This window comes from Falco rusticolus, chromosome 10 (assembly GCF_015220075.1).
Source record: "Falco rusticolus isolate bFalRus1 chromosome 10, bFalRus1.pri, whole genome shotgun sequence".
In the NCBI taxonomy this organism is placed as follows: Eukaryota; Metazoa; Chordata; class Aves; order Falconiformes; family Falconidae; genus Falco; species Falco rusticolus.
Genome location: NC_051196.1, coordinates 32,382,982 through 32,410,685, shown reverse-complemented (window position 1 = coordinate 32,410,685; position 27,704 = coordinate 32,382,982). Strand labels below are relative to the sequence as shown.

General features: G+C 43.6%; 2 protein-coding genes across 3 annotated transcripts; one reads left to right on the top strand and one right to left on the bottom strand.

The window, feature by feature from the left end:
- On the top strand, positions 1-20,270 carry RPN2 (ribophorin II). Of its 2 annotated transcripts, none has more exons than XM_037401678.1 (17): positions 1-60; positions 147-346; positions 2,199-2,294; positions 2,997-3,172; positions 4,026-4,101; positions 4,486-4,620; positions 6,673-6,849; positions 7,253-7,371; positions 7,789-7,894; positions 10,291-10,382; positions 11,257-11,371; positions 12,089-12,283; positions 12,839-12,925; positions 13,496-13,591; positions 14,778-14,853; positions 15,778-15,907; positions 17,747-18,147. In XM_037401678.1, exons 1-17 carry the CDS (start codon positions 48-50, stop codon positions 17,796-17,798), a joined length of 1,941 nt encoding a protein of 646 aa, XP_037257575.1. In that variant the 5' UTR covers positions 1-47; the 3' UTR covers positions 17,799-18,147. The 2 variants fall into 2 exon arrangements, with proteins under 2 accessions (XP_037257575.1, XP_037257576.1); XM_037401679.1 differs by lacking the exon at positions 17,747-18,147 and adding an exon at positions 19,886-20,270 and having other exon boundaries at positions 2-60.
- GHRH (growth hormone releasing hormone) lies at positions 20,055-27,394 on the bottom strand. Its single transcript, XM_037401686.1, has 5 exons — positions 27,295-27,394; positions 26,379-26,510; positions 25,608-25,712; positions 24,869-25,006; positions 20,055-24,530 (listed from the first exon to the last, which is right to left on the bottom strand). Exons 1-5 carry the CDS (start codon positions 27,372-27,374, stop codon positions 24,467-24,469), a joined length of 519 nt encoding a protein of 172 aa, XP_037257583.1. The 5' UTR covers positions 27,375-27,394; the 3' UTR covers positions 20,055-24,466.
- Between the last annotated feature and the right edge of the window lie 310 nt (positions 27,395-27,704).

Sequence of the window (27,704 nt, the reverse complement as noted above, 5' to 3'; positions counted from 1 at the left end):
GGGCCCGGGGCGGAAGCGGCGCCGTGGCCCAGGTGGCGGGCGGCATCATGGCGGCGCCGGGTGAGGCGCGGGCCGGGCGGGGAGGGGGCTGGGGAGGGCGACGCGGCTGGGAAGGGCCGCGGGGTAACTCGCTTGTCTCTCCGCAGGCCCGCGGCTGCGTGTGGCGGCGGCTCTCAGCCTCCTCCTCCTCGCCGGTGCCCAGGCCCTGGCCCCCAGCCACCGCCTCACCGCCCGCGACCTGGCCCGGCTGCGGGCGGCGCTGGAGCGGCCCTTCGCCGACGTGCAGGCCGCCTTCTACTCCATCGTGGGCCTCGGCAGCCTGGGGGTGCGGGTGGCGGACGAAAAGGTGAGCGGCCGAGGGCCTGGGAGGGCCGCTCCGCAGCCCGCGCCCCGCCGCGGGCTGCCCTGGGCGCCCCAGGCCCAGGCCCCGCGCAGGGGCTAGAGCGCTGGCAGCTGTCGGCGCGGCGCAGCGCAGCGGCGAAAGACGAGGCGAAATGAGTTTATCTATGAGCTGCGCTTCGGCTGCACGCTGAGGAAATGTAAAGCGCACGTGTGTGATGTCCTTAGCAAGTAGCGGAGCGAATCGTTAGTAATTACTGACAGTCCTTGGGGTGTGCTGTTTGAATAAACCGCATCTTTGTCAGAGCGGGGACTGCTGTGTGCTCCCGCACACTTAGAGCCTTTACACGGTGGTTTCAGGGCTTGCCGCTCCGTAGACTGTTCAGATATTGCTGTAGTTACCAATTTGTTTCACTGTTTTGTGAAAAAAAAAAAAAAAGGCAAAAAAAACCCCACCAAAAAAACCCCCCAAACCTGCCTGTGGCATGTTTGCTTCACCATCCTGTTAAATAGAGTTTTCATTGCTTTGTTTCGCTTCCAACATCAAATTCAGCCCAGTCATGTGACCTTGCTGGTTTTGTATATAAATATGTACCCTTCTGTGCAGACTAGAAACAAAAGCTTGTGGTATCAGCATGATGCTTACTGCCCTTTCATGCCTTTAGGCATTTCTAGTTCAAATGTTGCAGGCTGTCTTTGTAACAACCTGTTTACATAGGCATGCCTGCTTATGTGCGCATGCATGCTTACCTATGCACATCAGCTGTAAAACATGTGTTTGTTCTTTCCTCAAATTCAGCTAGTTCCGTGGTTCTAAACCCTTTTGACTTAGTTTCTCTTTGAGTCTTGTGCATTTGCACCACAAACTCGTAACTGTGAGAGTCCTGAAGATGCTGCGGTTCACTACACTGGACACCTTGTTGTGGCTGGTTACTGGTCATCTGCGAGCTAGGCTGAGAATTGCTGCTTCCATTTATCTCAGCATGTCCGGGGTTTTTAATAGTTCCTAGTGTTGCCAATGGTAATAAACCCTTTGCTTTGCAGGTAAACAGTAATTGTTTATTTGTTCTTTGAAGGTTTGTGATGAGACTTTTTTTTCTGGACAGTATTCCTCTTCATGGGGTGAGACTTTAAAAGGTAGAGGTAATAAAAATAATAGCTAGGCATAGCACTTGAATGTATATCTGTATTCCTAGATAACTGTAGCATGAAAATCCTGTCCTACTTGTAAAGGCCTATGATCCACGTGCTCAAAAAGCAGTGATTTATGTATGAGCAATTGAATTCTTCATTATTTTCTGGTTGAAATGAAATCTTAATGATCTATCTAGCTAGCTGTCAGTTAATAATAAGCTGGCTACAGATTAATGAGCAGTCTCATTGCTTGCCTTCATACGGTAGCTCCTTACCTGACTTGTCTTTCTGTATGCTTTGAAATTTTATATTTTGCAACCATTAATGACTGATACACAGCTGGGAGGGAAACTTGCCCTCAGAATTTCTATTCATCTGTTCACTGTCCTTGGAGATTTTCCCTATTAAGTATACCCAAGGGATTTTTATTTTTATAGGTTCTATAATTATACTCAATTTAAATTTGAATTCTCATTGAAGTAGAGTTTATGTGAAAATCACTTATGTCTTTTAGCAGGAGCCACCTTGTGCAGCACTTAGCAAAGTAGGATCTGGAGGGTTCTAGGCTCTGCTCTGTCACAAATATTACTAGGGATTTTGTTTGCTTGTTTTCAGTATAAAAATGAACACTAGTGTACATGAAATTGTCTTGGAGTATCATTAAATCTCCTCCCAGTGCCTTAAGTCAAGACTGTTGCTGTAAGTTAACTTCTGTTTCTTCACAGGCTGCGTGCAATTTTATCAAATCTCATGTGGACTCCAGCAGTGTTGATTCCCTCTTCTATGCTGCACAGTCCATCCAGGCCCTGTCTGGCTGTGAGGTGAGTTTGGAGCCCTGAGCTCCACAGACAGACGTTACCAAGGAAATATTTACCTTGATATTTTTCTTGGGTTTATTTTATGCATAACTTCTACTTTTGCTTTCTTTTAGCAGGTTGTACTCTGTTGTGTCATATGTAAATAACTTCTGAAGTGTCTGGGATTACTCTGTACAAGGCAAACTGTAAAGATACATGAAGCAAGTATTTGGTCCAGAGTAATTCTGAAGGGATGTTTCTTGATTAAATATTGGTGGCTAAGAAGAAAAGAGCCAGCACATTTAATTAGAATTCACAGCAGCTGTGTCAATTAAAAACTCTTTGGGTGGATGATAAACTGTTTGGATGTAAACCCTTTGCTGGAACACTGCGATAGTACAAATGCAGGCTAGCCTTGCTGAACTGTGGGTGGGTTATCCAAGCCCTGTTTTTCATCGGTACCACCAGCTGCTGCACAATGATGTGATGCCAGATGAAAATCAGTAGCAGGTTACTGTGATAAATCTAAACCGTGGATTATCCTGACTATATGATAATTGACAGCAAAACTTAGGGATTTAATTAATTAAACTAAAAGTTAATGATAAATGGCTTTTCTTCATAAGTTCACCAGTCAAGCGTATTGCTTCAGGAAGAAACCAGTGGTGACTAGAAGGCCTTGTTTTTACAAGTGTGAATCAACGTGTTCCCTGTGTTCTTCCTCAGGTTACCATTTCAAATGAGACCAGGGAGCTGCTGCTTGCAGCTGTCAGTGAGGATTCCTCCATCACCCAGATCTTCCATGCTGTTGGGGCCCTGAGTGGCTTTGGCCTTCCTTTGGCATCTCAGGAAGCACTCAGCGCTCTTACTGCTCGTCTTAGCAAAGAAGAAAATGTGCTGGCGTAAGTCTTCAGATGGAAGTGATTCACTGTTGCATGCTTATCCTCTAGGTAGTTGGATTTTGGAGTAAAGAGTATTGTAACGGTTTTTTTGCATATAGATGTAGTAGAGTAGGTGCTGTGTTTTCATTTGATGTATCCGTCCAGTTCATTATTGTCCCTCTGGGTGAATGAAAAATACGGTTTGGGGCTATTTTCTGTGTGATTTTGCAAATGGGCTTGTGTATTCAGTTTAGTTATGGTAATGGTCTGTAAAGAGACATGCCCCAAGAAGCCTCCTCTTTTAAAAAAATCACAACAGATTTTGACTTTATTCTCAGCCATGGTTCTGTGTTGTGTATGGTTGCAGTAGACTTGATGCTCCTCCTCAGCCCTGTTTCTAGGTTGGGATGCCTGTGTTGTGAGATGGAAAAAACACAGCAGTAAGCAGAAGGAATCTTGGTATTTATCACCAAAGAATTAAGTAGTTTTACTGTGAAATGAGAGAACAGAGCATTCCTTAAAAGCTGGGGAAGAAAGCGAAACTAAAACTTGCTTTTTGATGAAAAGAATGGATTTGTGGAAACCTCAGTAGCAAGTCTGGGGATCTGTGCTGTGCAGGGATCAAAGTTTGGTTTCTTCTCTGCCTTTGAATCTCTGAGTTTATTGCAGCGTTGATGCAGCTAAGGTGGCACTCTGTAATGAATTCTAAGTTTCCACTAAATCACTTCAGATTCATTGTCTTGAGTCAACTGAATGCAGTAACAGCTGTTTTACACTTCATTCAGAATAGGAACTGTAGTAGCTTTGATTTAAATTATGTTTGGCTTTTAAGGAAGGAAAAATCATACGGTTGTTTTGTTTGTTTTTGTTTAAGAACCATCCAGGCTTTGGAGACGGCATCTTACTTGTCCCAGCAGGCAGATCTAAGTGGCATTGTTGAGGAGATAGAGGTAGGAACATGCTATGCTCTCTAATTATTCAGGAATTTTTTAGTACTACAGAGGTCTAACAGATGTATTGATGTGAAACACAAAATGAAAAACCAGCCTGGCTAATTTCTTGCCTGCATAATGTGGGTTGGCTTGGCTCTTCCTTCCTAGCAGATATTTCTTCTGGGCTTTTTAACTGTTTCATAGTGGCCTGAAACACAGAAAGTCATGACTTTTAAATACCATTAAATCCACTAAATGCTGAAGGTTTCTTTTTCTTCCTGTTTCTAAACAACTTACAAAATACATCGGTGATCTCAGACAGATACTGTTGATTACAGACCTGACAGTAAACTTCTGTGGGTCTACTAGAATGCAATTTACATTTTAATAACTTTCTGTCAGGATCTTGTTGCTCGTCTGGATGACTTGGGTGGAGTTTATCTGCAGTTTGAAGAAGGAATTGAGACTACTGCACTGTTTGTTGCTGCTGCCTATAAGCTGTCAGACCATGTGGGTACAGAGCCAGCAATGAAGGAGGTCTGTATCTGCCTTTTCCTCCCTTGCACACTAGCTCACAAAAAGGATCAGCCTGGTCATTGTTGCACAGCGCAAGAGGCCAGTATAACTGGTTAGTATGTCTACTGGAAAAAATGAGCACACTCAGTGAAAAGGGACATGTCAGAGGGAATGCTAAGTAACAGAGTCTAGAGGAAATTCCACCTTCGAGCTCACAGGCTGAATTTGGTTTGTTTCTTCCTTTTTCAAATGTACAGAAGGAAATTGCATGTGCAGCCTAGTTTTTCTTTGTTTATTGAGACAAGCTGTGTGAAAAAAAAGTCTTGTTTCAGAGTTTGCTCTGGTATTTGGCACTTGTCTAGCACTTTCCAGTATTTCAAAGTGTTTTGCAAATGTTATTTACCTGTGAGGAAATGCAGGCACCCTAGTTTGGGGTGCCTGAAAGAGGGACAATATTAGTACCATACGCCTACAGGAATCCAGATGCAAAAACTTGTTTAAAATAAAAACTGTTGGAAATTCCTTTTGAGCTTGATTAAGCTAGAAATCATTATTGCAGGCTGTGCACTCGGTAATTTTTTTTCCCCACAACGAGTTAACTGAGGTAGATGTACTTTTGATTGAGAATGGCAGCTCCTTGAAGCACAAGCCAAAGTGGCAGGGTTGAGACAGAAGCCAGTGTAAGACATCTGAGTTCGTTCCTGGCTCTCTTCCATGCTGCTGCCAAACAGACTAATGCAAAGTAATTTTGCTGTCATTTTTGAGGTGGTGATTCTGCTACACACAATTCAAACTGTCAGCATCCAAATGATGTTTAAAAAAAAGACCACATTAAGGAAAATTGTTTAGTGTTGTTTCAGAATTGTTCTGTCAGAAGTGCTGGTTGTTGGGTCTTAAAGCTTTACCTCTTGTGAATGGTGAGAGTGCCTCCAGAATGCCGCAAAACTCTCTTTAAAAATTAACATACAGTATTTGAAAAAATAGCTCCCTTCCCCCCCACCATTTGAATGAGTGTCAGTTGCTGATTAGGCTCTGGAGCTATGCCATGCCCTCAATATAAATGAAAAACACTGCAGGATTCGCACTAAGAAGTTTTGTAGCATCTGTCTGGATGCTTTCTCTAGTTGTGATGTATGTTGGTGCTCATTAATACAAGTAGTAGGGTGAAAATTTGAGATGCAGAGGATTTCATTTAAAAGCATTCTTTGTAGGTGTATGCTATTGCTTTATTTGGGATTGTCTTTGATTATTCTCATTTCTGATTAGAATTTAGCCCACAATCCTTGCTTGGATCAAAGTACAGGTTACCAATGCTTCTGTTTTCCAGACTAGCAGGGAATGATGGAGTAATCTATCTAACATGGCATACCCTGCGGAGTGTGCTGCAGATGCACTAACTCTACATAGTCAGACTGCAAAACCGGTTGGGGGACATGGTCCCACTCCTACTTTGGAGAGAACAAATTAGCTTTGGCACATCCCAGAGCCAGAGCTGGCTCTGTGCTCCTGGTGGTACTGCTTTAAAGCTAATCCTCTTAGCTTGAGGACACTGCTGAGCCTAAGGGGGTAAGCCGGCATGGGCCTAGACTGGCTCTTTCCAGAGCCATTAGGATGCTTTGCATCATCACTCTGTGGCCTTCCCAGCTTGGCAGGTAGCCAGGGCATCCAGCCTAGTCCTCCTCCACTGGATGAAGACAACTGCATGGCTCCTAAAGCCAGATTTGTCTTTTTGCAGCTGCATGAAGTCTGGGTAGTTGAACTGACGGCATCTTCCATTCTGAAACACATAGTTAGAAGCAGGAGATCCAGATTCTGTTTTTGGAAGTTTGTAGCACAATTACAGTGATTGTGGTTGAAACCACCCAGCCAAGAATAAGAATGCTAATGTGACATTCAAAAAGCAGCTAATTTTGGGTTACCTCGTAACTTGAAATACTTTTAAAGCAAATGGGAAATTAAACAGTCTTTTAAACATCAGAATGATGTTTTTATTAATAACATTATAACTGAGCCAGTTTGCAGTGTTGTGGGAAGCTGCTGGTGCTTATATGTGATTTGATTTTCCTCTTTCAGGATCAAATTATCCAGTTAATGAATGCAATTTTTAGCAAGAAAAACTTTGAGACACTCTCGGAGGCTTTCAGCGTTGCTTGTGCTGCAGGTTCTTTATCCCGGAACCGCTACCACTTGCCTGTCATTGTTGTCCCTGATGGACCTGCAGCTGTCTCTCACCATCAGCCCGTACTCAGGGTGAGTCCTTAGCCCCAAATCTTAACTCATCTCTTGGCTCAGTCTTTAGTAACATAGGTCTGGGCTGACTGAATGTATAAGGTGATGTCTTTTGTGTTTAGCTCCAGGAGTCAGGTTCTAGTAGATCCGGGGGTTTAGTGCTTTTATAAAGTGATTCTTAGGAGCTTCTGCTTACCCAGGGTTTACCAGACAGCACCTCGAGAAGGCACTGCGTGGAAGTCAGCTCTGCTAATTACAAACTGTAGCTTTTCCAGTTATGTTAGAAAGAACTAGGTGAGTCTGGCATGCTGGGCAGGGGAAAATTCCTGTTGCGTAATACAGAGAGAGGGATAGCAAGTCATCTGTGCCGCTGCATTCCTTCTGGGACAATGGATTCATGGAAGTTCTTGTTTTTCTCTTGTAGCTACAAGTGACCAATGTTATGTCCCAGCCACTGACTCAAGCTTCTGTGAAGCTCGATTATGCCAAGTCTGCATCTAGCAAAGCCACTGTCCTTCAACAGACAGCATTTACTCTGTCGGGGTAAGAAAATAATCTTATTTTTACAGTTCATAAGGCAAATGACTGTTGTTTAAATAGTGTTGGACTTACTTTCCTTATGTGTTCTTCCACCAGAGAGTTGTTTGTATGATGGAGAACTCAATGCTGTAGTTGTGTTTTGTTGGTAACAGGTGACTGAGCATCACATTTAGTAGTGATGGTGAATTTCTGTTTTTTCTTCTTTTGATTGGGAATGGGAAATTGCAATGCTCTTCTGACTTCAGGGGAATTTTGAGGAATTCTTTTTCTGCTGCACTTGGCAATATGAGTTTTGTGCTCCATTTGTCTGTCAGCCTGTTTAATCTGGCGTATTTGGAAACTTCTTGGTAGCAAGGTGTTACCTGTTTATAGGCTGCTGTTAGTGTCCTAGAGGGTGCTTAACACCTTTTTTTGTTATAGAGATGTCTTTGAGCTGAACTTCATGAATGTGAAACCTGCAAGTGGATATTATGATTTCTCTATCAGCGTTGATGGAGATAAGCGATTTATTGCTAACAGAGTTGAGGTGGGTATGCTTTTTGATGGCATTTTAATTCTGTGACTATTCACTGAAACAGCTTTTTATTTATACCTGTTAAGGATGTTGCCAGTTGTACAGCATTTTTATCACGTATTTTTCTGTAGTGCAATGAATTTTGACTCGGGAGTATGGCAAATAACCAGATTGGTATATGATCAAAAGAGACTTGTGTAAATTCCAAAACTGATTTATCACTTCGATGCTGATCTGACAGCGTATGAACAAAAGCTAACAGTGGAAGTGTTTATATAGCAGCCCAAAGCAGCTATGCAAAAACAGTTTCTAAGAATGTTAGTTCTTCAGAGCATTCAAGATTGGAGTCTGTAAATCTCAAGGCTTGGCTAGCAGTTGTCTGGTGATTGCCTGATGTATGGAAGATGAGCATTTGTTGTCGGTTTGTATAAGCTCTAGGACGCTAGGAAAGAGTCAGGGGGGTCATCTTGGCATCTCCTAACTGCGTATATGGTGATGCTTTTGTAGTGGAGAAACAGTGACCAAAGCAAATGCACATGAAGTCTTCATTTCATGCATACATAACCCCATTTTTTGGTGGCAAAAGCTGTTATACCACAGCTTTCTGAAGAAAAGTTAAGTATATATAACTCTTCTTTATAAGAGTTTTTTACCTTCCTCAAATTTGTTACAGTGGGAAGAACGTGACCTCTGTGACTATTCATATAGTCACCCCAGTGTCAACAGCTGAGAATACTCTTCTCCAATAATGTCTATTCCCAGGGTTAGTTTTTGCCCTCAGTCTCCTGTTTAAAGAAAAGATTAGCTTTTGAAGTCTTCCGTCATGGTCAGCTTGGAGTGGACATTTATTTTACAACTGCTGACCTTTATTCTGTGTATCAAATTGATGTTGTCATTGTATCAGTAATGGCACTTAGGAGCGTCAAAAGGGGATTGATTGGTCCTGCTTAAGCTTGCTGCTGGCACACAGAGGTACCGGTTAGGAATGTATTAACGCTGGGGCAGCTTTGTGCGAATCGCTTCTAATAAGACACATTGTTACGGGGGAGGACTGCTGGGGGAACTGCTTTTTTTTCCTTACCGTTATTAGCATTAATTGTCCTTAATGCACCATCGTTTTGACAGTAATGAGCTAAACCAGTGGGTTATTACTCCGGCAGAGACTACATTTCCTGGCATTAAAATATTTGAGAGATGTTTGTGTACTGTTCAGCTGGAGGGGCTGTGTGCAGCAGCTCCGAGTTGCTTTCACATAAGTTTAATATTTCATTAATCCACCTTTCTTTGCTCCCATCTTGGAACAAACTAAGGCTTTAATAAAAAATAGTCTACATGTTAATGGATCGATTTTCAGAGGTAATCTCTATCTTAAATTACACTTCTTGTACAGGAACTGCCAAGATTGTTGTGTTTGAAGTCTGACCTGAATAGTTTGGTTTATGTTTTGACATATTTCTCCCACAGGTTCCCTGTGAATTATTTTTCAGGGTGAGGGTGTGGGTCTGGTTCACATGAGCAAACCTGTAATAACAAATCGTAGTATATGATGAAAAATATCTTGGCAATGAAACTTTAATTCTCCAGGGGAGCATTTGTAAGCTGTGAGAACAAATGTGCTAATTAAAAACCACAGACTGCAGTAACTGCTTGTGTTTGAGAGAAGGATTGAAATCAGTCAAACCCACCGAGGTTCACTGCCTAGATGGTCTGTGGTTTGGGACTGGGGAGAGGGCAGGAAGTCATTTCTCTGCTTGGGGTTTATATTGCGCTTAGCACAAAGGAGTGTGATAAATGGCAGGGCCTTACTGGCTGCCCTGCACCAAGTGATGAATGCTGTGACTCCAAAGGAAAGCTTGCCGAACAAAGTGCAGGTCTGCAGGAATGCTTTGACTTTTGCCTGCTGGTAATAAAATCAGCCGAAACCTGTTAGGCTTCAGGAGCCAACAAAGGCATAACTGGTTGCTGTCCAGAGACCTCTCTCATCTCAAATTGCTATCCAGTAAGCAGAAGTACATATGCACGTGCAGTTTTAAGTTGTATCATATGTGATGTAATGTTTTAACAGCTAGTTTCTGCTGGTTCAAAAGGAAAATAGTTGGATCTGGATAGCTGGACTGTTTCACTAAAAACAGTTCTCCAAAGGGCAGCAAACTCCGGCATGACTGAGAAGCTTGTGTCTTCAGAGCTGGCTGCTTGTGCAGGGAGGAAAGGGATGGGTTTGGGTTAGTGACCGATGCAGGGGCTTTGCCAGAAGGTAAAGTGCTGTAAATCCTTCTGGTCAGGTTCTGTCTTTTGCTTAGTGTGAAACTCTGGAAGGGGACAGAAGAGCTAAAGCTTTTGCAGTGAACATGATTGTAATTAGTATAGGCAGAGTATTTTGAGTAATTGTTCTGTTGTTTTTGTTGCAGCTGAAAGTAAAAGTTTCCACAGAAGTTGGGATTACTAATGTAGATCTTTCTACCGTGGATAAGGATCAGAGCATTGCACCAAAAACAACCAGGTAAAACAACTCAGTATGTGTGACCCTTTAAGGGGCAACTCTGGCTCTAGACTGGAGGTCTTCTGAGCTTTAACTGCTTCAGCTAAACCAGAGGAATCTTGTATTGAAATAACTACAGAGTTATATCCATGCTGTTTCTCTTAAACCTGTGTGTTCATTGGGAGAATACTGATTATTTGTATAGGTGGTTTTCCTTAATACTGAAATAAGTACTAACAGAAGCCAGGCAACCTGAGTCTTCTGTTCCTCTATTGGCATCTCCATAGTGAAAGCAAGTTTAAAAAGTGTTTCTGGTATTATTGGGCTTCCACAGAGACGCTCTAAAGCAGCACGTGTGCTGTATTTGGGAGGTGTGGCTGTACCATTGCTATGTGTACTTCATGTAATCGGTTTTTTAACTGACATCAGTTAGAACGTAATGTGTGGAATTTAACTTAGGTTGCACAGCCTCGCTGAAGCCCCTCTGTGTTGGTACAGCCTTCCTGTGCTGAAGTTTGAGTGCCTGTTTTTTCCATTCTGCTTCCTTCGCACCTTTGATTGTAGTATAGCATTGGCTAAGTGGAATGTGGGGTGTAGTATTAACAAAACCTTCCAGTGTTCCTTTGAACCTTACAACAAACAACGGTTTTACTTGAAAACAGGCAAGGTATGTAGCTCACAAAAATCCTACTACAAAAATGCCATTCATTTATTTTCATTAAATTTGGGGGGAAAGAGAAAGAAATCTTAGTTCACCTGACTTTTTGATAAAATAGCTCATATATGCTGAGTAGACTGCAGTGCTGCTAGAGAGTCTTGCATGCCTCTGTTTCTTTAAACACCAGGCCTTCTCTTGGAAGATCGCCTCAATTCTGTTTGTTTTTTTTCCTCCTAGGGTAGCTTACCCAGCCAAAGCCAAGGGCTCGTTCACTGCTGACAGCCATCAGAATTTTGCTTTATCCTTCCAGCTGATAGATGTGAACAGTGGAGCTGAACTTATCCCTCACCAGGTTAGGACAAATTTTTGTCATTGCTGTTTCACAAAGATGTTCCATCTTGGAAGTATCTGAGGTGACAGTTGCTTTTGAAAAGATTTGATAGGTTTTGAGAAGCCATATGTTTCTGTCATGAACTGTGAAAAATGGCTGATCTTGGTAGATGGGAAGTGGATTCAGTTCATTTGTTTTGGCTGTATGTTAAATGAAGCCTCTTCTGGCTCTGATACTATGTCTTACTTAACTCAACAAAATGGGTGCAGAGAGCCTGCACTGCAGAACCACAGTTCGGATTTTGTATATTGTATAGATTGTTTGCTGAAGAAGTCTTGAATGTAGAAATTTTTTGTAGTTTTATTTTTCCTGTATAAAATAGGAAAAAAAAGGGGGTGGGGGGGGTGGGGCGTGGACAACATAACACAACACAACAAAAGCCATACATGCATATGTCCCTATTTCATGCTGTCAGATACATCCAGCTGAGTAACATTCAATATATTGCCCTGTACCCCAAGTGGGCCACTGGATGGTCTTGGTCCTTTGTTAATGTAGTTACTCAGAGAGATACAGAACTTTGCTAATTTGCAGGTATCTAGACACTCAGGCTCCTAGTTTATACTCCCAACTTCAGTTAATGTTGTGCTTTTTGATGTGGGGGTAAATCTCTCATTTCACTGGCATTTGTAAACATGCTATGAGATATTCTGGAGACGTTATAATCTTTCCTTTCAGACTTTTGTCCGACTTCACAACCAAAAGACTGGCCAGGAGGTAGTGTTTGTTGCAGAACCAGACAGCAAGAATGTGTACAAGTTTGAGCTGGATACCTCTGAAAGAAAGACTGAATTTGACTCTGCCTCTGGTACCTACACTCTTTACTTGATAATTGGAGATGCCACGCTTGAAAATCCTATCCTGTGGAATGTGGTATGTAGCTGGAAGCGTGGTGATGTGGTTTTGAGATTACTGGCAGTCTAACAGGAGTGTATGGTACAGGCTTGGAAAGAAAAGGCTCAAATGTTTTGTTCTTTGTAGTGAACCAGAAACCTTTTGTCCATTTATGGGCTCTGAGGTTTGCTGTTCATTTTAAGTTTTTAAGTAAGCATTAAAGCAAGAAAGAAATGAGTATTCATTTTATCATGTGGTGGAAGAGAAACTTCAGAGTGTTTATGTGGTGGAAGAAAAACTTCAGAGTGTTTATGGGTTTGCTTGTAATTTCAAAGCAAGCACTTCAAGGTTTAGCCTTCTGTGCTTGCTATGCTGGAAATAACTCCAATTCTTAGTGATGGGTGAATAGCATTACTGTGTGTTTAGGAGAAACTGCCCCTTGAAAAGTCTGGTGGCTTTTTTGTAATTTCATTTAAAAATCATGTCAGTCATAGATCGACAAATATGGAAATAGGCCACAGTAATGTAATAGGTTTTATAAAACTTTTAATACATTAAGACCAAACTTCATAAAGCTGCATGATTTCTTTTCAGGCTGATGTTGTGATCACATTCCCAGAAGAGGATGCGCCATCCACAGTCCAGTCCAAGGACCTGTTTGTTCCCAAACCTGAAATCCAGGTACAGTCAAAAAGAAAAATTACATGCAGAGATGGGGAGCTAGTCCTACTAGTATAATTTGTTCTGATCATAATTGGTTTTTGCAAGTCATACAATTTAAAAAAAAGTAACACTCTGCAAGTAATATAATTAAATGAAAACCAGAGTAAGTGCTTAACGGGAAGAAATTTGTTGCAGTCCTGGAGTATATAAATAAGCTGTTTGTCCTACCTGTGAGAGAGCAACTGGTGTCACTGTGAAGATTCAAATATGAAAATTTGACTAGGTAAGCACCACAGAAAGCTCTCTGCTTGTGAAGATTTAACTTGCTCCATTCCAGCCATCTGTGCTCATCGACAAGCTAATAAGTGCTTCTGTGAGTGCAAGGAAAAGTTAACTGTACAAGAGGTCAAATGTGCAGAGGCTGGACTGGACAGTACTTTAAAGAGTCAATCTTTGCCTTAAGAGGAATGCTTACCATCCAAAATAGTGCCTGGGAACAGCACCAGGGCTGCAGCTGGTCCTCTGGGGAGGTGAGAAGCTGCTCTGTTGGAATGCTCCTGCTTATGAGTTGGTTTTGTTTGTTTGCAGCACCTCTTCAGGGAACCCGAGAAGAGGCCTCCCACTGTGGTATCAAACACTTTCACAGCACTCATTCTCTCTCCCCTGCTTTTGCTGCTCATTCTGGTGAGTGAACTGGGCCACAGAAGAAGAAAATTTTTTTCTGTACAGTCCAAAGTCACCTAGGAGGTTGGCCAGCTAAACTTCTTACTAAAACTTGGTTAACTATGACTAGCACAGCAGTGCTGGAGTTGTAGCTAGCAAATGTCAGTGCAGAGAGTTGATCTGGTCTTGTCTCTTTCCTAAATTGTTTATTTTTTCAGTTTATGGTCAAAACAGAAAAACACTGCTGCCAAGTGGAAGTAGGTGGGGTGAGTTTGTGAGTTTCTCCAGTGTGCTTCTGCTAGGGATGTTGAATAACAGTAGGCAGATTAAGTTATAACTAACATTAGACTTCCACAGTAAGAAAGCATTGCTTCTGCCTTGCCCTTGGTATGTCCATCACAAAATGTGTTACTTAATCCTATCAGATTGATTCCCATTTATGGACATAATTAGTATTTGTATGTCTGTAGTTGAAACATCTACTGCTACTCACTGTATCATCAGATCAGTGTTTTGAACCTAATGCAATACAAAACTCTCATTTAGGTAAGTTATATTACTCCTTATTGGGAGGATGAAACTGATCCCTTATTTGCTTGGCAGTAATTTCCCATTAGCTAGTCTCACTGAAAGCTGGCGTTCAGATAGTTGTGTCCACTGGCCTCTGAAGTTCACAGTATATGTGTTGGTGACACTTTAATGAAAGATCTTATTGGTGCTGCTCTTGTTTCCCATCCTATATGCCTTTCTCTTTTGTACTTTAGAAACTGAAATTGGTTTTATGAGCAAACATCTTGTATCTATAGCTGTTCTGCCAAGTCCAAAACTAGAACCTTGGCTTTTATGTCTTTTTAATTGAAATGAATTCAGATGGATAGAAATAGCAATGTTTATTTTTTCTGAGAAATGTAGATTTGGAGCAGTATCCTCCTATCAGTTTAAGAAAGATAATTGAGGAACTGCATTTGGGCAAATGGAAGCAGCAGGAGAAATTTTCACTAAAGGAGCTCGACAGTGCTACTAGTTCTACTAGTCGTAGAAATTACTGCTCTGTCCTCCTGCAGTAGCAAACAAGTGCTTTTGTAGAGAACACACTGTATTCATTGAAGAACTTAAAGCAAACAGACTTGAAAGATACTGAAGTTTAAAATAAAAGCTTGTGTTTACAAGGCTGTCGTAACTCAGGTTTTGTTTCTTTTTCTTTTAGTGGATAAAGATAGGTGCCAACATTTCCAACTTCAGCTTTGCTCCCAGCACCATTGTTTTTCACATGGGACATGCTGGTAAGTGTCAGAGGCTTTCTGCTTTGTTTGACCTTCTCACCTGGGAGTTACAGATGAGAGCCTTGGTGGTTAATGGGCTTGTGGTCTATTAACTGTAATGACATAATAGCATAACATTTGTTCTCTTGTTTTCATCTGCCTTCCTGCTTTGCATGATTGTTAATACGGCAATAAACCCTTTTTGGCCATCAGCTTATAACAGCTGTCATTATCTGGGCTCCTCTCTCACACCATTTATCTGTACTTAGTAGAACTTCTTATTTCCAGAGGTCACCCTTTCTTTATTGCATGTTTATCCTTTGTAAGCAGGGAGTTTCTGGGAGGATTGAAACCTGCAGGACTGCCATCTACAGTGAAAGACTACATCTTTTCTTTAAAGCTGTTCCCATGAAAGCTCTTGTTCTTTGGCTGGACCAATATTATTTTTTCATCAATTTTATTGTGCCCTTGGTTGCAGAGTTATTTACTGTCTTGGTAGAATTTCAAAAACATAGCGGGCTGGGAGAATGTTGGATCTACTGTTTCCAAAATGACAGTGTGTTGCTTAATCCAAGCTAGTTTCCTTGGAAGTTTCATGAAGCTGTAAGCTCCTACAGATGTGCAAAGGTTAACATCCTCTACTGAAATCAAAAGTATTCTCCTCCTTTTGATAGCCCTTAATGTCTATAATATGTCCATAATTCTGCCACAAGAGGGTTGGCTGTAAGCCATCGGTGTCACATTTTTCTCCAGTATGGAGACCCAGATGCCTTCTTCCCCTGGCAGTAATGCCTAGTCTTTAGATCTGCCATTTCCAAGCTTCAGAGCTGAGATACAAACCAAATGCTTAGGCCTGGCAGTGCAACACAGCAGCTGTTCTGAGGATAACACATGATGAGTCTTTGAAATGCAATTTCAGCCATGGACTCTTGTCTTTTTTCACAGCGATGTTAGGACTCATGTATGTCTACTGGACTCAGCTCAACATGTTCCAGACTCTGAAGTACTTGGCCATTTTGGGTGGCATCACATTCCTCGCAGGCAACAGGATGCTGGCTCAGAAAGCAGTAAAGCGGTAGGCCAGGGGTGGATGTGTTGGTGGGAGCTGCTTTTAAAATCAGCGGGGAGATCATCACGCTGATGTTACTGTGTGTCAGTAACTGATACAGTAATGAACACTGCTGTTGGTTCTTGGGGGTGGGGATGGGCTGCTTGGTCCCACTTTAGTGCCTGTTTTCAGAATAAGGGCTTGAACTGACTAGGGCCATGCGGTGCCCTCACTGAGGTACAGCTCCTTCAGAGAGAATGGCCCGCTGGCTGAAGCCATCAGGCACACGCAGAGAAAGCAAAGAGTGGAAGTATGTGCACTTCGACGTGGGGAAGTCTACATTTGGCGAGATGCATTCACTGACAAATTTGCTTTACTACACAATATATCAAGCTCTTACAATATTGTTATGTAATGAAAGCCGTAAATGCAGAAGAGGCCAAACTCTTCTGTAGCTGTGCTTGTGAGATAAGTTTTAGGAGGAGCAAGGTAAGGCAGTGGTATCTTACTGCTGTCTTCCCCTACCTTAAAGGGAGTTTATAGACAAAAGGGAAGCAGATGCTTATCAGAGGTTGGCAGCTGCAAAGGGAAACACACTCAAGCAAAACCAGGGAAAATTCTGGTAAATGTTAGGGATACAACATTCGTTTCTGTACTGGCACTGTACTGATTCTTCACACTTGTGTCTTTGGCCACGCAGCGTCTTGTGAATGTGCCCTGGCTTAGACAGCCTGCAGGCTTGCTGACCCAAGCTTCCCACACAGTGCATTAATTAGAGGTCAAACCGTTCCCTCTCCTTCATTTCTGCCACACGGGGTTTCCATGTGAGACTTCAGGTTTAGCTCTTTTGTATAATGTAGAGTTTGTCTTTGAAGATGATCTTAGTGACCTGCTTTGCCATCAGACCTGTGCTTTTCTTACTTTCCCCTTTTTGAGCCACTAGCTGTTGTTTATCCTTACATACCGATTTGCATAGATAACCCTGGGTTCTCACTTGTTTGATTACACTGTATTAAAACCAGGATAAAAGCTGTAAGAAAAACAAACCACAAGAATCTAATTTTCAGGTGTTTGGCATTGATTTGTTGTCTTTAAAACAACTCTGCTTGCATGGCTGTGGCAGGGAGGAGCATTGTGGTAATTAACCCTTTCCCTACTATCCTCCCAGCTTTCTCAGCCTTGCTGTCTTGGATGTCCAGCCCTCTCCACTGTGGCACTTTCTCTTGTTAGCATAACAGTTCCTACTGGGATTTTGTTGCCAACGGGGCTGTTATGACATTCAATAATATTTCCTGTTTAATTTAAAGAGTAACGATACAATCGTTATTAATTACAGATTACCTAGGATACAGATTTGGGGAAAAATAATACAGTGGTACAATGAAGCTTACTTCTAAGTGTCTTCGCTCAACCAGGGCTTCTGTTAGCACATAAATGCAGGCGGTTGGTTCCTACTTCAAAACACTGCAGGGGGTGTCTGTGTGCTTTTCCACTGTAAATGACATGAAGCTGCAACTACAATGACAAATTTGAAAGTAAAACTTCTACCTTCAGCTAAAGTTAAACCCTTTGTACATGATTTTAAGTTCAAAAAGACATCTTTTTGTTAACGCGCTGCTAGCCTGTCTCAGATGTTGAAGTGCAGTGATAATTAACTAAATTGCACTTTGAGGCAAAGCTGCTGTTCCACTGTGGAGACTGCTGGCAGGTGTGGGAAGGGGACCGTATAAACCGTCTCTTTACAGAAGTTACCAGAAGGCCTGGTTTTGCTTTTTGCAGTTCTGTCACTGGCTCTGGTTCCTGGAGCAGGGCTGCTTTCCTCCTTCCCATCTTCTCTGAACCTTTCTTCCTCTCTCCTTTTGGCAGGATCGCTGCAGAGCAAAGCAGTAGGTTGGCAAAGTATAGAACGCTGCGGTAAAAGGGGGTTTTGCTAGTGACCAGCTCTTCTAGAAGTAAGGGCCTTTTTGGAATGCATTTCCTGGGCACGCTGCCTGTTTCATTTCACTACATCACTCCTTGTATGAAAAGATACCTGAGCTGAAGCTGCTTCCTTTTGACATCACTTACTGGGCTTTAAATCAGTCCTTGGGTGTCCTTGGCTACAGCTGGGTTTGCATATTAGCAGTATGTATCCTCTGAGACTAAATTGCTTTTGTTTGATTTCCGTAATCATTTGTAGTCTGTATGATAATATGTGTGTATGTGAATATGCTGTCTTAAGCATCAAGCAGCTATCAGGTGATGAAATAAACCTAGTTTAAGCAGTATTGTTGCTGTAAATAAGTTATTAGTAATGTCAGCTGGAGGAGAACACGATGAAGATGGCTGATATCTGGGCTGTTCCTGTCCTGCTATTGGTACTCCCTATTCCCATCTGCAGTATTCTGGTTATTCAGCTTCCAGGCACTCTGACTGCTGAATGACATCCTTGCCTGGGGTGGCAAGAGCTCTGTGTGCAGCAGAGCCAGGTCAGCACCACCTCATTCAGCTGAGAACATGACCCATTTGAGGGTTCATCCTCCTGTTAGACTGAACTGGTCATGATGGCTCAGGCAGCAGCAGCACCCAGCCCCCCCCCATTCAATACAATTGTCTAATAGGTCTCCATTACCATTTACCAGTGAAAGTCCTTTGTTTCCTTTCACTCTGAGCAGGTAAGGTCCCAGTTTGCTATATCTACTGTGGCGTGGGAGGCAGGACTGCCTGCGGCTCTGCATGCTGCCCAATCCTGAATGTGTGTGTGTGGCTTCATTTCTCACTCAGTGCACTGTTTTATTTTGGGGAAGGGACAGAGCATCTGGGACAAGTCTTGTAAAGAGACTGAAATCATTGTATAGCATGCTTGCACTGGTACATCTCATGAGCGTCTGCTTGCTCTCATGTTCATAATCAGTGCACCAGGCACACACACACACGGTGCATTGAATGGAGCTCAGTTTTTGTGGTGCAAAACAAAACCGGCGTGGGTGGCTGTGTCACAGAAACGATGTGCGCTGTGATACAAGCTTCTGTCTGCAGATCAGATAGTATGGAGAATGGTTTCATGAAAATTACCTATGGAGAATTTGGCATCACGTCCCATAGAGAAACACCCTGTTAATCTCTTCTCTCCCTGGAGTGTTTTGAGTTATCTGAGCACAGAACAAGCTACGACAGGTAACGGGAGAGGAACTGGAGATGGCTGTTGTTTGTTCTAGCAGATGAATGCTGGCTGCATCCCGGCTGTGTTTGCTGGTACTGTTCTGGACCCTGGACACTTCTTTATACCTTAGCTTGGGCCAGTCATTTTTGGCTTTAGTGGCCTGTTACCAAATGCCTCATCAGTGTATTCTCTAGAGCTTGCATGTTTTCTGTTTCTCGGCCTCATATTTTAACTCCTTAATTCCCCATGGGCTGTGAGTAACTCTGGAAGATCTTGCAAATAAATTGTCCACAAACTAACTGTAAGTTAGTTTTTGCTGCATGTGCAGGCACAAGTGTGTTTCCGTATTGCTGGGTTTTCTGATGCCCCAGATATGCCAGTGTATCATTACCGTCCTAGGGCTGACTGTCAGGTACTCAGCATCCGTGGCTATGCCTGTGTCTGGCATGTTGAAGGCAAAAGGACCTCAAAAAGATGGGTCTGCTGTGCCCATGTTAGACTACTTCATCTTGGGGATATGAAGATCTTTTGTTTGTACATGGACCAGCTGATTCCAAGCAGATAGATTGGCCCTGTTTAAAGAAGGGTGGTTAAAGCACCTGCAAGCTTTGCATTCAACCAATTTTTTGTTCAGTTCTGTAACTTACAAGGCTCATTCATCCCTTTTGCACCAGAAATTAACCTTCATTTTGTCTGACCATTTCCATTCTCCTTGAAATCAGTCCTCCATTCCATTGCAGTACTGGTTTTATCGCTCTGACAAGCTTCCCTTGACAAAGAATGAGGGGTCTGGGGACACCTTTACTGTGTAAGGAAGTGCTTTGTTGCCTGGAAGAGTTAACTTTTTGGATTTTTCTTTCCAGGACACACTAGTACCAGAAGAAAGGAAGAAATGTGGAAAAACAAAGCAAATGCCTTCAGAACAGAATTGAATAACTAACTGAAAGACCAGAAGATGGAAGGCAGAAGCAATTTTCGGTTTTTGGGTTTTTTTTTATATTGAGTCAAAAGGGTGCCAGTTATACTTTTTTTAAAATCTGATTTTCATCGTTGTGTTCATGCTACTTGAGTGCTTTTCATATGAATCCAGAAAATGCTTTCCTCCCTGGATCCTCCCCCCTTTTTCTCCCAGGACATTTGAATTTCCTTTAGAAAAAGAGGAAGAAGAAAATACTGTTCTGCCTTTCCCCAGATGCCCTCTCCTCATCCTAAAAGACGTGTGAATAAAGAGGAAAGAATGGTCCTAAAGTTTGGTTTTTTGGCTGTCTCGGAGGCTGTGATTGCAAGTTGGGCTCACATGAGAATGGAAAGAGCTTTTTCTGGTGGATAATTCTGTGTGTGAGTCATTGCTGTGTGTGAAGCTTCCTGTTCTTTCATGTCCTTTGCTGGAGGGTTGTGCTTACTGGGGGGACTTCCCACTCCTGCCTGTCCCTTGTGCGATGCTGTCATCTGCATTTCTCCGCTAACGGCTGTTGTCTCCGTGCCCTCTGTGCCGTGCTGGGCTGCTGTGGGCCACCAGGGCTCAGGCAGGAGGAGCCCTCGGGGCCTGGCCCTTGCCAGGAGCCAGCTGTGGTGCTGGCATGCCTGGCTGTGTCTGGCCTTGGCAAGTGTGGTGGGTCCCATGAGTGACTTGACTTTCTTTCCAGCCCCTGGAAGGAAACTTTTCATTCCTAGTATGGGTTTGACTGAGGTTATTGCCTCTCTTCCTCTATGAAACCGAATGCCAGGAATCTGCTGGTTGCCATGTGGCTATGTTTGAGTTACTTGAACTCTAACTTCTCTATGAACTACCTCCAAGATCACTAAGCAGTGGTGAAGCAGCAAATTTGGGCTTTATTGAAGGATGTGCTGATAACCAAAGGCCAAAATCTCTTCCTGATGAGCAGCTTCCGCATGGGAAACTTAAGAGTTGCTCCCTCCCCTGCATCTATGTGTTGGCTCCTGTTTGTCCTATGTCAGACTCGTTTCTTTAAAGGCCTTTTGGCAATGGAACTTTATCAATTGTCTTTTGGAGATCCAAGAAAATTATATCAACCAGCAAGCATGTGGATAAAGGTTGTGGAGCCAAATCCTCCAAAGAACTTCACATGTGTGAGACATGACTCCACTTTATAAAGCTGTCTTGCCTCTTCCCCACTGCAGTAATTCACACTTAGCTCACTGTTTCTGTTCTTTGTAGTAGTTCCTACCCGTTTGTTCATTGTGAACATTATACTGGGTGTGTAGAGGTTTAATGAACTATTCCTTTGACCTCCTCTGCACTCCTTCAAAAACCTGATCTCATGCTGCATGTGAATCCTCTGGGACTAAAGTTTTAAGCAAGAAATAGTTAAACTACTATTTGTAGTATTTTACCCTGAAATTCATTTTCACCCTGGTGACGTTTTTTGAGCCTGATATTTTGTTCTTGCTCACTTACCAGCTTTGGTTTATAACTAATTTTTTCTACTGAAAAAATGCTTCGTGCTAGGACAGTATTTCCCTGTGCCCGTAGAGCCCTGACATGTTATCCATGGAGAGCACAGATGCAAAAACCATGGAGCGTTACTGTGATGTATCTCCTCTAAGCTGTGTGTGTTGCTATTGATTTTTCTATCTCCTTGGCTATGCATTAGGAAAGGTGGGGTTTATTCTTTTGGCCTCTTATTCCTCAGATGTTTTCTGGTTTGGTTTATTTGTTTTTATATTTAACCTCCCAGAGTCTTGAGAATTTGTTTCCTCACTTCGATGCCAACTGAACTTCCAAAGGACTCCCTTTTATTTCAAATAGCTGCCCTCACCCAGCTGTTCATCATACAGACTTAGGTCTTTCCAAAGTGTTTTTTGATAGGTCTTTTCATTTTATTGGGAGTATCCAATCTAGTGTTTGCATATGACTTTTATGCCACTTAACAGAATTGTAATTATTTTTGCTGTCATGTTTACCTACTACTTTAGGAAGCTGCTTTGTTTTTTATATTTCCTTTCCTTGGAGCAAGTAAGTCCTAATGGCTTCAAGTGCGTTAGTTGTTACAGCACAGGTTTACAAACACAATTTGAACCAGGCCTACTTGGGTTGTTTTTTCTTTTGCGGGTTCTCTGTCCAGCTGTGCTGTGAAGCAGAAGAACGGCTTGTGTCTCACTGTGACAGCTGCCTGCCTGCAGAAGAGTAACAGATTGCTCATTAGTGCCCTTGGTGCTGTCACAGCTTCCCTGATCTCCTTCAACATCCCCTTGATGCTTCCCATCGTGCTGGGCGGTTAGCAGTACTGTCATAGTGCTGGAACTGTAAAAACTGAACAGGGAGAATGTAAGGATTCAGTGCAAGTATGGATTAATTTCCATGTATACTGAAACCTACCATCCTGAAACATGGTCACCTGAGGAAAAATGAGACGGTATCTACTGCAGACTATCAAGGAATTGTTCAGGTGCAAGGAGGGATGATTCCAGAGGCCTTAATATATGTTTACATGCCACTGTATTTCTGACCTGGTATTGAATCACTGGTGCTGGACCTGGTGCCTTCAGTAGCACAGCTCTGGGTCATCTGCAGTGCCCTTGGCCGCTGACTGAGTGAAATCTTCCATTCTGGGCCCAGAATCAAGAAACATCTCAAGAGACAAAGAGCCATCTTGACCTGCTGTTGGACAGGTTTATTTAGAACAACTTTTATTTCCTGCTAACGAGGGGAAAGCAGCCCCCATCCTGACGTTATTTACATTTCTGAAGACATAATTATTACACAGACAATAGGAGAACTGGGGTGACAGGAAAGGAAATATCTGTATGAGATCACTGGGTTAATAATTTCTTTGAAAACATTTACAGTTGTAACTATCCATGGTGGAGTCCACTGGATGGCACATTGAATTGAAACATAGTGACAGCACAATTTGATGCTCAGGGATCTCCTTTAACTCTTGCAGAGCTGTGGCTTCAGTTTGAACACCTCAAAGCTGAGCAGTAACTGTAGCTGAGCTTTTTAGAGTTCAGTTTTGCTGCCAGGGCTCTGTATCAAGGAGCTAGACAGCAGCAGCCCACAGCGGCATTTCTAATGGGTGGCAGGTATGTGGATTCACGTCTTACCTTATCCCGATCCGAGCTCTGTGTGTGGTTGTGCCATCAGCATCTATTTAGAGCAGACTGTAATCAATTTACAAAGTTGCCTAAAGGTGCCTTTTGGTGGCCTCATGTTTACTAATCAGGCCCTCAAACGGAATGATGACTTGGCAGAAATTTTGCTACGCTTCGTGATTTGAAAGCCTTAATTAGTAGACAATATGTCCCCAGGATTACAAGTTTACTGGTTGGTTTAGTCTTTGTATGCAAAGCAGCCTGAGGTTAAACCACGGAGGTATTTTTTTTCTGGTTCAGTACACAGACCAGTATTTAGAGTGGGCAGTTAAATGGTAAAGAATGAAGTAAATTAAGTAGTGCATCAGAACTGCGTTCCTTTGAACAGATCTGAGGAGTGTATGCATCAGTTTCTAGCTGCTCGCATCTGGGAATGTCTTGATTGCTGTGAAGGGCTTACTGTACAGTTAGGTCCATGAGCTCTGAGTTATTCTGGAAAGAAGCAGGAGGAAAAGAGAATTATTAGAAAACTTTGTGGGCACGCACAGAAGGTTTTTCATTCTTTGGAGGTTTTTCCTAGCTGACCTTATTTGTGGAAAGGTAACAGAGTTAAGCATGGTAAGAGAAATGCTGAAATGCTGTGCTCTCCCAGCTGAATCTATAGACACAATTTATGTGAAGTTCTGATCTTCCCCTGCTCCCCAGCCTCCTTTTTTTTCAGTATGCACACAGGTCTCTCCACACCCCTTTATACTGTGCTGGCTATGGTTGGACTGGCTTAATGTGTACAGACAGAGGAGCAAGATGAGGTTAGTTCAAACAGGGCAACTGATGTTTGTACGAGTGAAGGTATTCCCAAGGATGGACCCCAGTCCCCCAGGGCTGGTGAGATTCAGAGCATAATTTAAGTTCCAAGTGACCACTTTGAGGACTGAGGGGTACTGAAAACAGTAAGACTTCCTCTTCTATTCAGCACAGGGAAAACCTGAAATGTCTCAGAGACCTAGAGGCAGGTTCTTCTCCTGGAGGAAGACTTTTACCTGCCTTTAGCCTAGCTTAGGCATTCAGGCTTACTGTCTCAGATGGCTTTACAGGCTGCTTTTGGTTGCTGCAAGCCTGTTCCCAGACATCCATGTGCAGCTTCATAACACTCGTGGTCTTATCTGCTCAGACTAACAGGACTTTAGGTACTTGGCAAATTTGATTGGAAGTTTTTTTTCCTCTTAAATTGCAGCAAGCACCCCTTTTCATGGACAGCAGTGGGAGCTGACTTTGCTGAAGAAGAGTCTTCAAACCACTTGAGCAGTGCAGTAGCAGTGTGTTATGTACAGAATTAAGCAGGGAATGTTACTCACCAGAGCATGGGGAGATGAAAAAGGGAGAAGTATTTACATGAGCTTAGCCAGGGTGCCAGGAAGGCCTTTTAACCGACTGCTGGTGATGTCCTGAGGCCTGTGAAAGAAGAGAACGGTGATGGCGTAATTGAGATTGAGAGATAAATCCTTTTTTTCCTCTACTTGTTTACTGAATTATGGGCTTGAGAAGACAGCACAGTGATGGACTGCTGTGTGGTGCTGGCTGGCTCAGGACAGGCTGTTCCTTATTTGCACCCCACTTGCCCACGTTAGGGAAGGGCTGGGTTCTGGGGTCAGCTAGGAGCTTTATTCTTTCCCTGAGTATACCTGAAAGATGATACTTGATCCAGTAGCTTCACATCTGGAAGCCAGACAGCAATAAGGACCTTGTCTTATTCCTGTGGTTGAGCAGATAATGAACTGATTCCCACCTACCTTTGATTCTGCAGAATGGCTCCCAGGAAGTCCCTTAGTACCGTCTGTTGGTGGTAGCGGCTGTCCATCAGGATGCTGTCAGACTGGCGCCTTGTCAGAAATTCATGCACCCCTTCTGCTGGGCTGTTCTCACCGCTCCTGTTATGCAAAGATGAGAAACATCTCTGTTTCAGAGATGCTTTTTAGCCTCTCACTCAAAGCATGGCTCAGGCTGAGCAGCACTGCAAGAGAACCTGCTGGGTCTAAGCCTAGGGCCATTCTACTCGGTTTCAGTAAGAAACTGATCAGCTGTATTTCTGCTGTGTTAGAAGAGGGATTGGAGCTGGCTCACATCTGACTAGTTGGTCTCGGTGGCAGTCACTGATCTATCTAGCCAAAGCTACCCAAGTGTTAGTGGAGAGGCTGTTTTCTGTGTTCAAACTAGACCAGGGATAACTGTTCCCTACCACTGAATGATCATCACAACTATTATTTGCAAATATTATTGCTTGTTGATATTATGCTGAGCTCTCAGCTGATCTGATACTTACAGCCTTAGAGGAAAGGATTAATTAGGCTGCTTAACGACAGTTGTGATTAGGGGGATCTGAGACAGGGATGCAGGGTGCCCTTTGGGATGTGGGACAGCAGGAGAGATTGCTTCTGTTGCAGGGGAAGGCAGCCATTTCTGCCACACGCATGGAAGAAACTGCCCAGTGTGAAAACGTTAGCCCTAGGACAGCAAAACGCTGTGGCTTACCCAAGCCGCTTGCCAATGATGGTCTGTAAGAATTTGCGGGCGGAAATCTGCCCCAGGAATTTCCGGTAGTTGTCAGTGAATATGGCATCAGCGTGGCGCTGCATCCTGGGGATGAAAGACAAGCATAGGGTGTGCTCTCAGAGCTAGTGATGAACCTTCTAGGTGAGAAATGGGTGTTTCGGATGTGGTACTGCTGATATCGGGGGCAGATAACTATAGCAAATGCCTTTCGGTATTGGACTGTTAGTTGTTGGAGGGTAAAAAGGATTTGAGGGAGTTCAGTCTTGATGTGGAAGCAGCAAGCAAAATAAAATGTCTGTTAATCTGTTTACCCACACTAAAACAAGTAAGGAGAAGTGCCTGCAAGCTAGAGATGAGGTCAGAGAACCAGTGGAAGGGAGGAGGAGGACCACAGGATGGGAGTGGGCAGCGCTGGGGCTGGGACATTTCTGTGCTTTGCAGCAGCACTGTCACCCCCCGGGAGGGCTGTGTCTGCGGCAGGGTGACAGGAGCCTCCAGCAGGTCTCTAGCCTGTGGTTAGACCCAGGCTCCCAGAAGGGTACCCTCCACGGTAAGGGAAGCACAAGCCATGAGATCTGGCATGGTCCCAGCCTTCTGCTCTGGTTGCAGGGCTCAGCTGAGTTCCCCTCCTGGAGCCTGGACTTTGTGGTTCTGGTGGGACTAAGTGACCTGCTGGTCTGCTCCTGGGATGGGGGAAGATTGTAACCGGTGTACTCGTGCTGCAGCGGGGCCGAGAGGTGAGGTACAAACCTTTTCTCAGTGGGTTCTGTTAACAAACCCTCCTCCTCTTGTTCCTCTGCCAAGGGGTTATGGCTCTGCAGCGGGCTGCTGTGCTGTAGCTGGAAGTTCACAGCCTTGCCAGCAACCAGCCCTGGACTGTACCTGCAAGACAAACCCAGGGCATACTACAAGATGTGCTCAATTGCCAGTCGGGGATCAGTCTTCTTGACCACTGCACCCTCTACGCTTGCTTTTTCTTTCTCCTTTTGTCATCTCCATCTCATCAGTAATGCAAATGTTGTCCATCGCTCTCCCCAGCTAGAAAGTGTCCTGCCTCAAACATACTTGCCTCTTGCTGAGCTTCCAGCATCCTCAGGCATCCTCGGCAATTCTGGTATCGTTATGCCACGGCTTTGGCACAGGGCTAAAGAATTTTCTATGTGACGTTGCAAATCCACATTATAGAACCCAATGCTCAGTTTTGTATTTCCATCGATTTGTAGTGGTATGAAGTAATATTACAACTTCTAACAGCTGACAAGGAAATGCTTGAAATATTAATAGGCAGCTGTTGAGTTCATGTACTAGAATATCTGCAGTTCTGACTTCAATGCAGGTGGCCTGCCAGCACAAATCAGTGATGGAGCTGGAGGTGCTGCCTGCTCTGAAGATTGTCATATTTCCCTTTATAGAACCCAACATTCAATTATAAAACCAACTGTTTGGGCTGAAATATTCTGTCAGGTGCCTGCCTTCAGAAACCACTCCTAGGCTAGCAATGTACCCAAAAAATTAAGCCAGGGCAAAGAACTAGGCTTAGCAATGCACATACGGTTCATCTGGCTTTCAGAAGTGCTGGCAACCTTAATTTGGCAAGTGCTTATATTGCACAAGGTCAGAGAAGAGGTAGGAACCGAGAGCGTGGATAAAACACTCAGCAGCTTACCTGAGAGCTGGGTAGAGGGGAGGGGAGATGGAGCATGAAACTAAATGCAAGAACAGGAGCAGGGCAGCCTTATCCAGCATCTTCCACCCTTTGGAGTCACCTGAAACACAGAGCAGTCTGAGTCAGCGGCAGTGAGGTGCTCCAGGCCAGGAGAAAAGCCCAGGTGGCACCTCTGTGCACTTGGTCCCCCTGCTCACTTATCAGCACCAAGGGACTGGGAACATGCCTCCATGTTTGTGGTTATGGTGTTTCCCAATGCAGAGGTATCTTGATGTGGCAGAGTCTTCCTCAGGGAGTGCGGTTCCTGGAGGCAGTGGCTGCGTGTGACCCCTCAGGGAGCTGCTGTCTCCCTTGGGTTGGGAGGCAGGGCTGGTTGGCAGGGTTTCACGCTGTGGGACCCTGTTGTTGAC

Coding starts and splice junctions, on each gene's coding strand:
- GHRH (XM_037401686.1), bottom strand. CDS start 27,374: ATGCTGGATAAGGCTGCCCTGCTCCTGTTCTTGCATTTAGTTTCATGC. Junction 25,713..26,378: donor ACAGAACCCACTGAGAAAAG/GTTTGTACCTCA, acceptor TTTCATCCCCAG/GATGCAGCGCCACGCTGATG. Junction 25,007..25,607: donor ATCATTGGCAAGCGGCTTGG/GTAAGCCACAGC, acceptor TTTGCATAACAG/GAGCGGTGAGAACAGCCCAG.
- RPN2 (XM_037401678.1), top strand. Junction 2,295..2,996: donor AGGCCCTGTCTGGCTGTGAG/GTGAGTTTGGAG, acceptor GTTCTTCCTCAG/GTTACCATTTCAAATGAGAC. Junction 15,908..17,746: donor GCTCAGAAAGCAGTAAAGCG/GTAGGCCAGGGG, acceptor TCCTTTTGGCAG/GATCGCTGCAGAGCAAAGCA.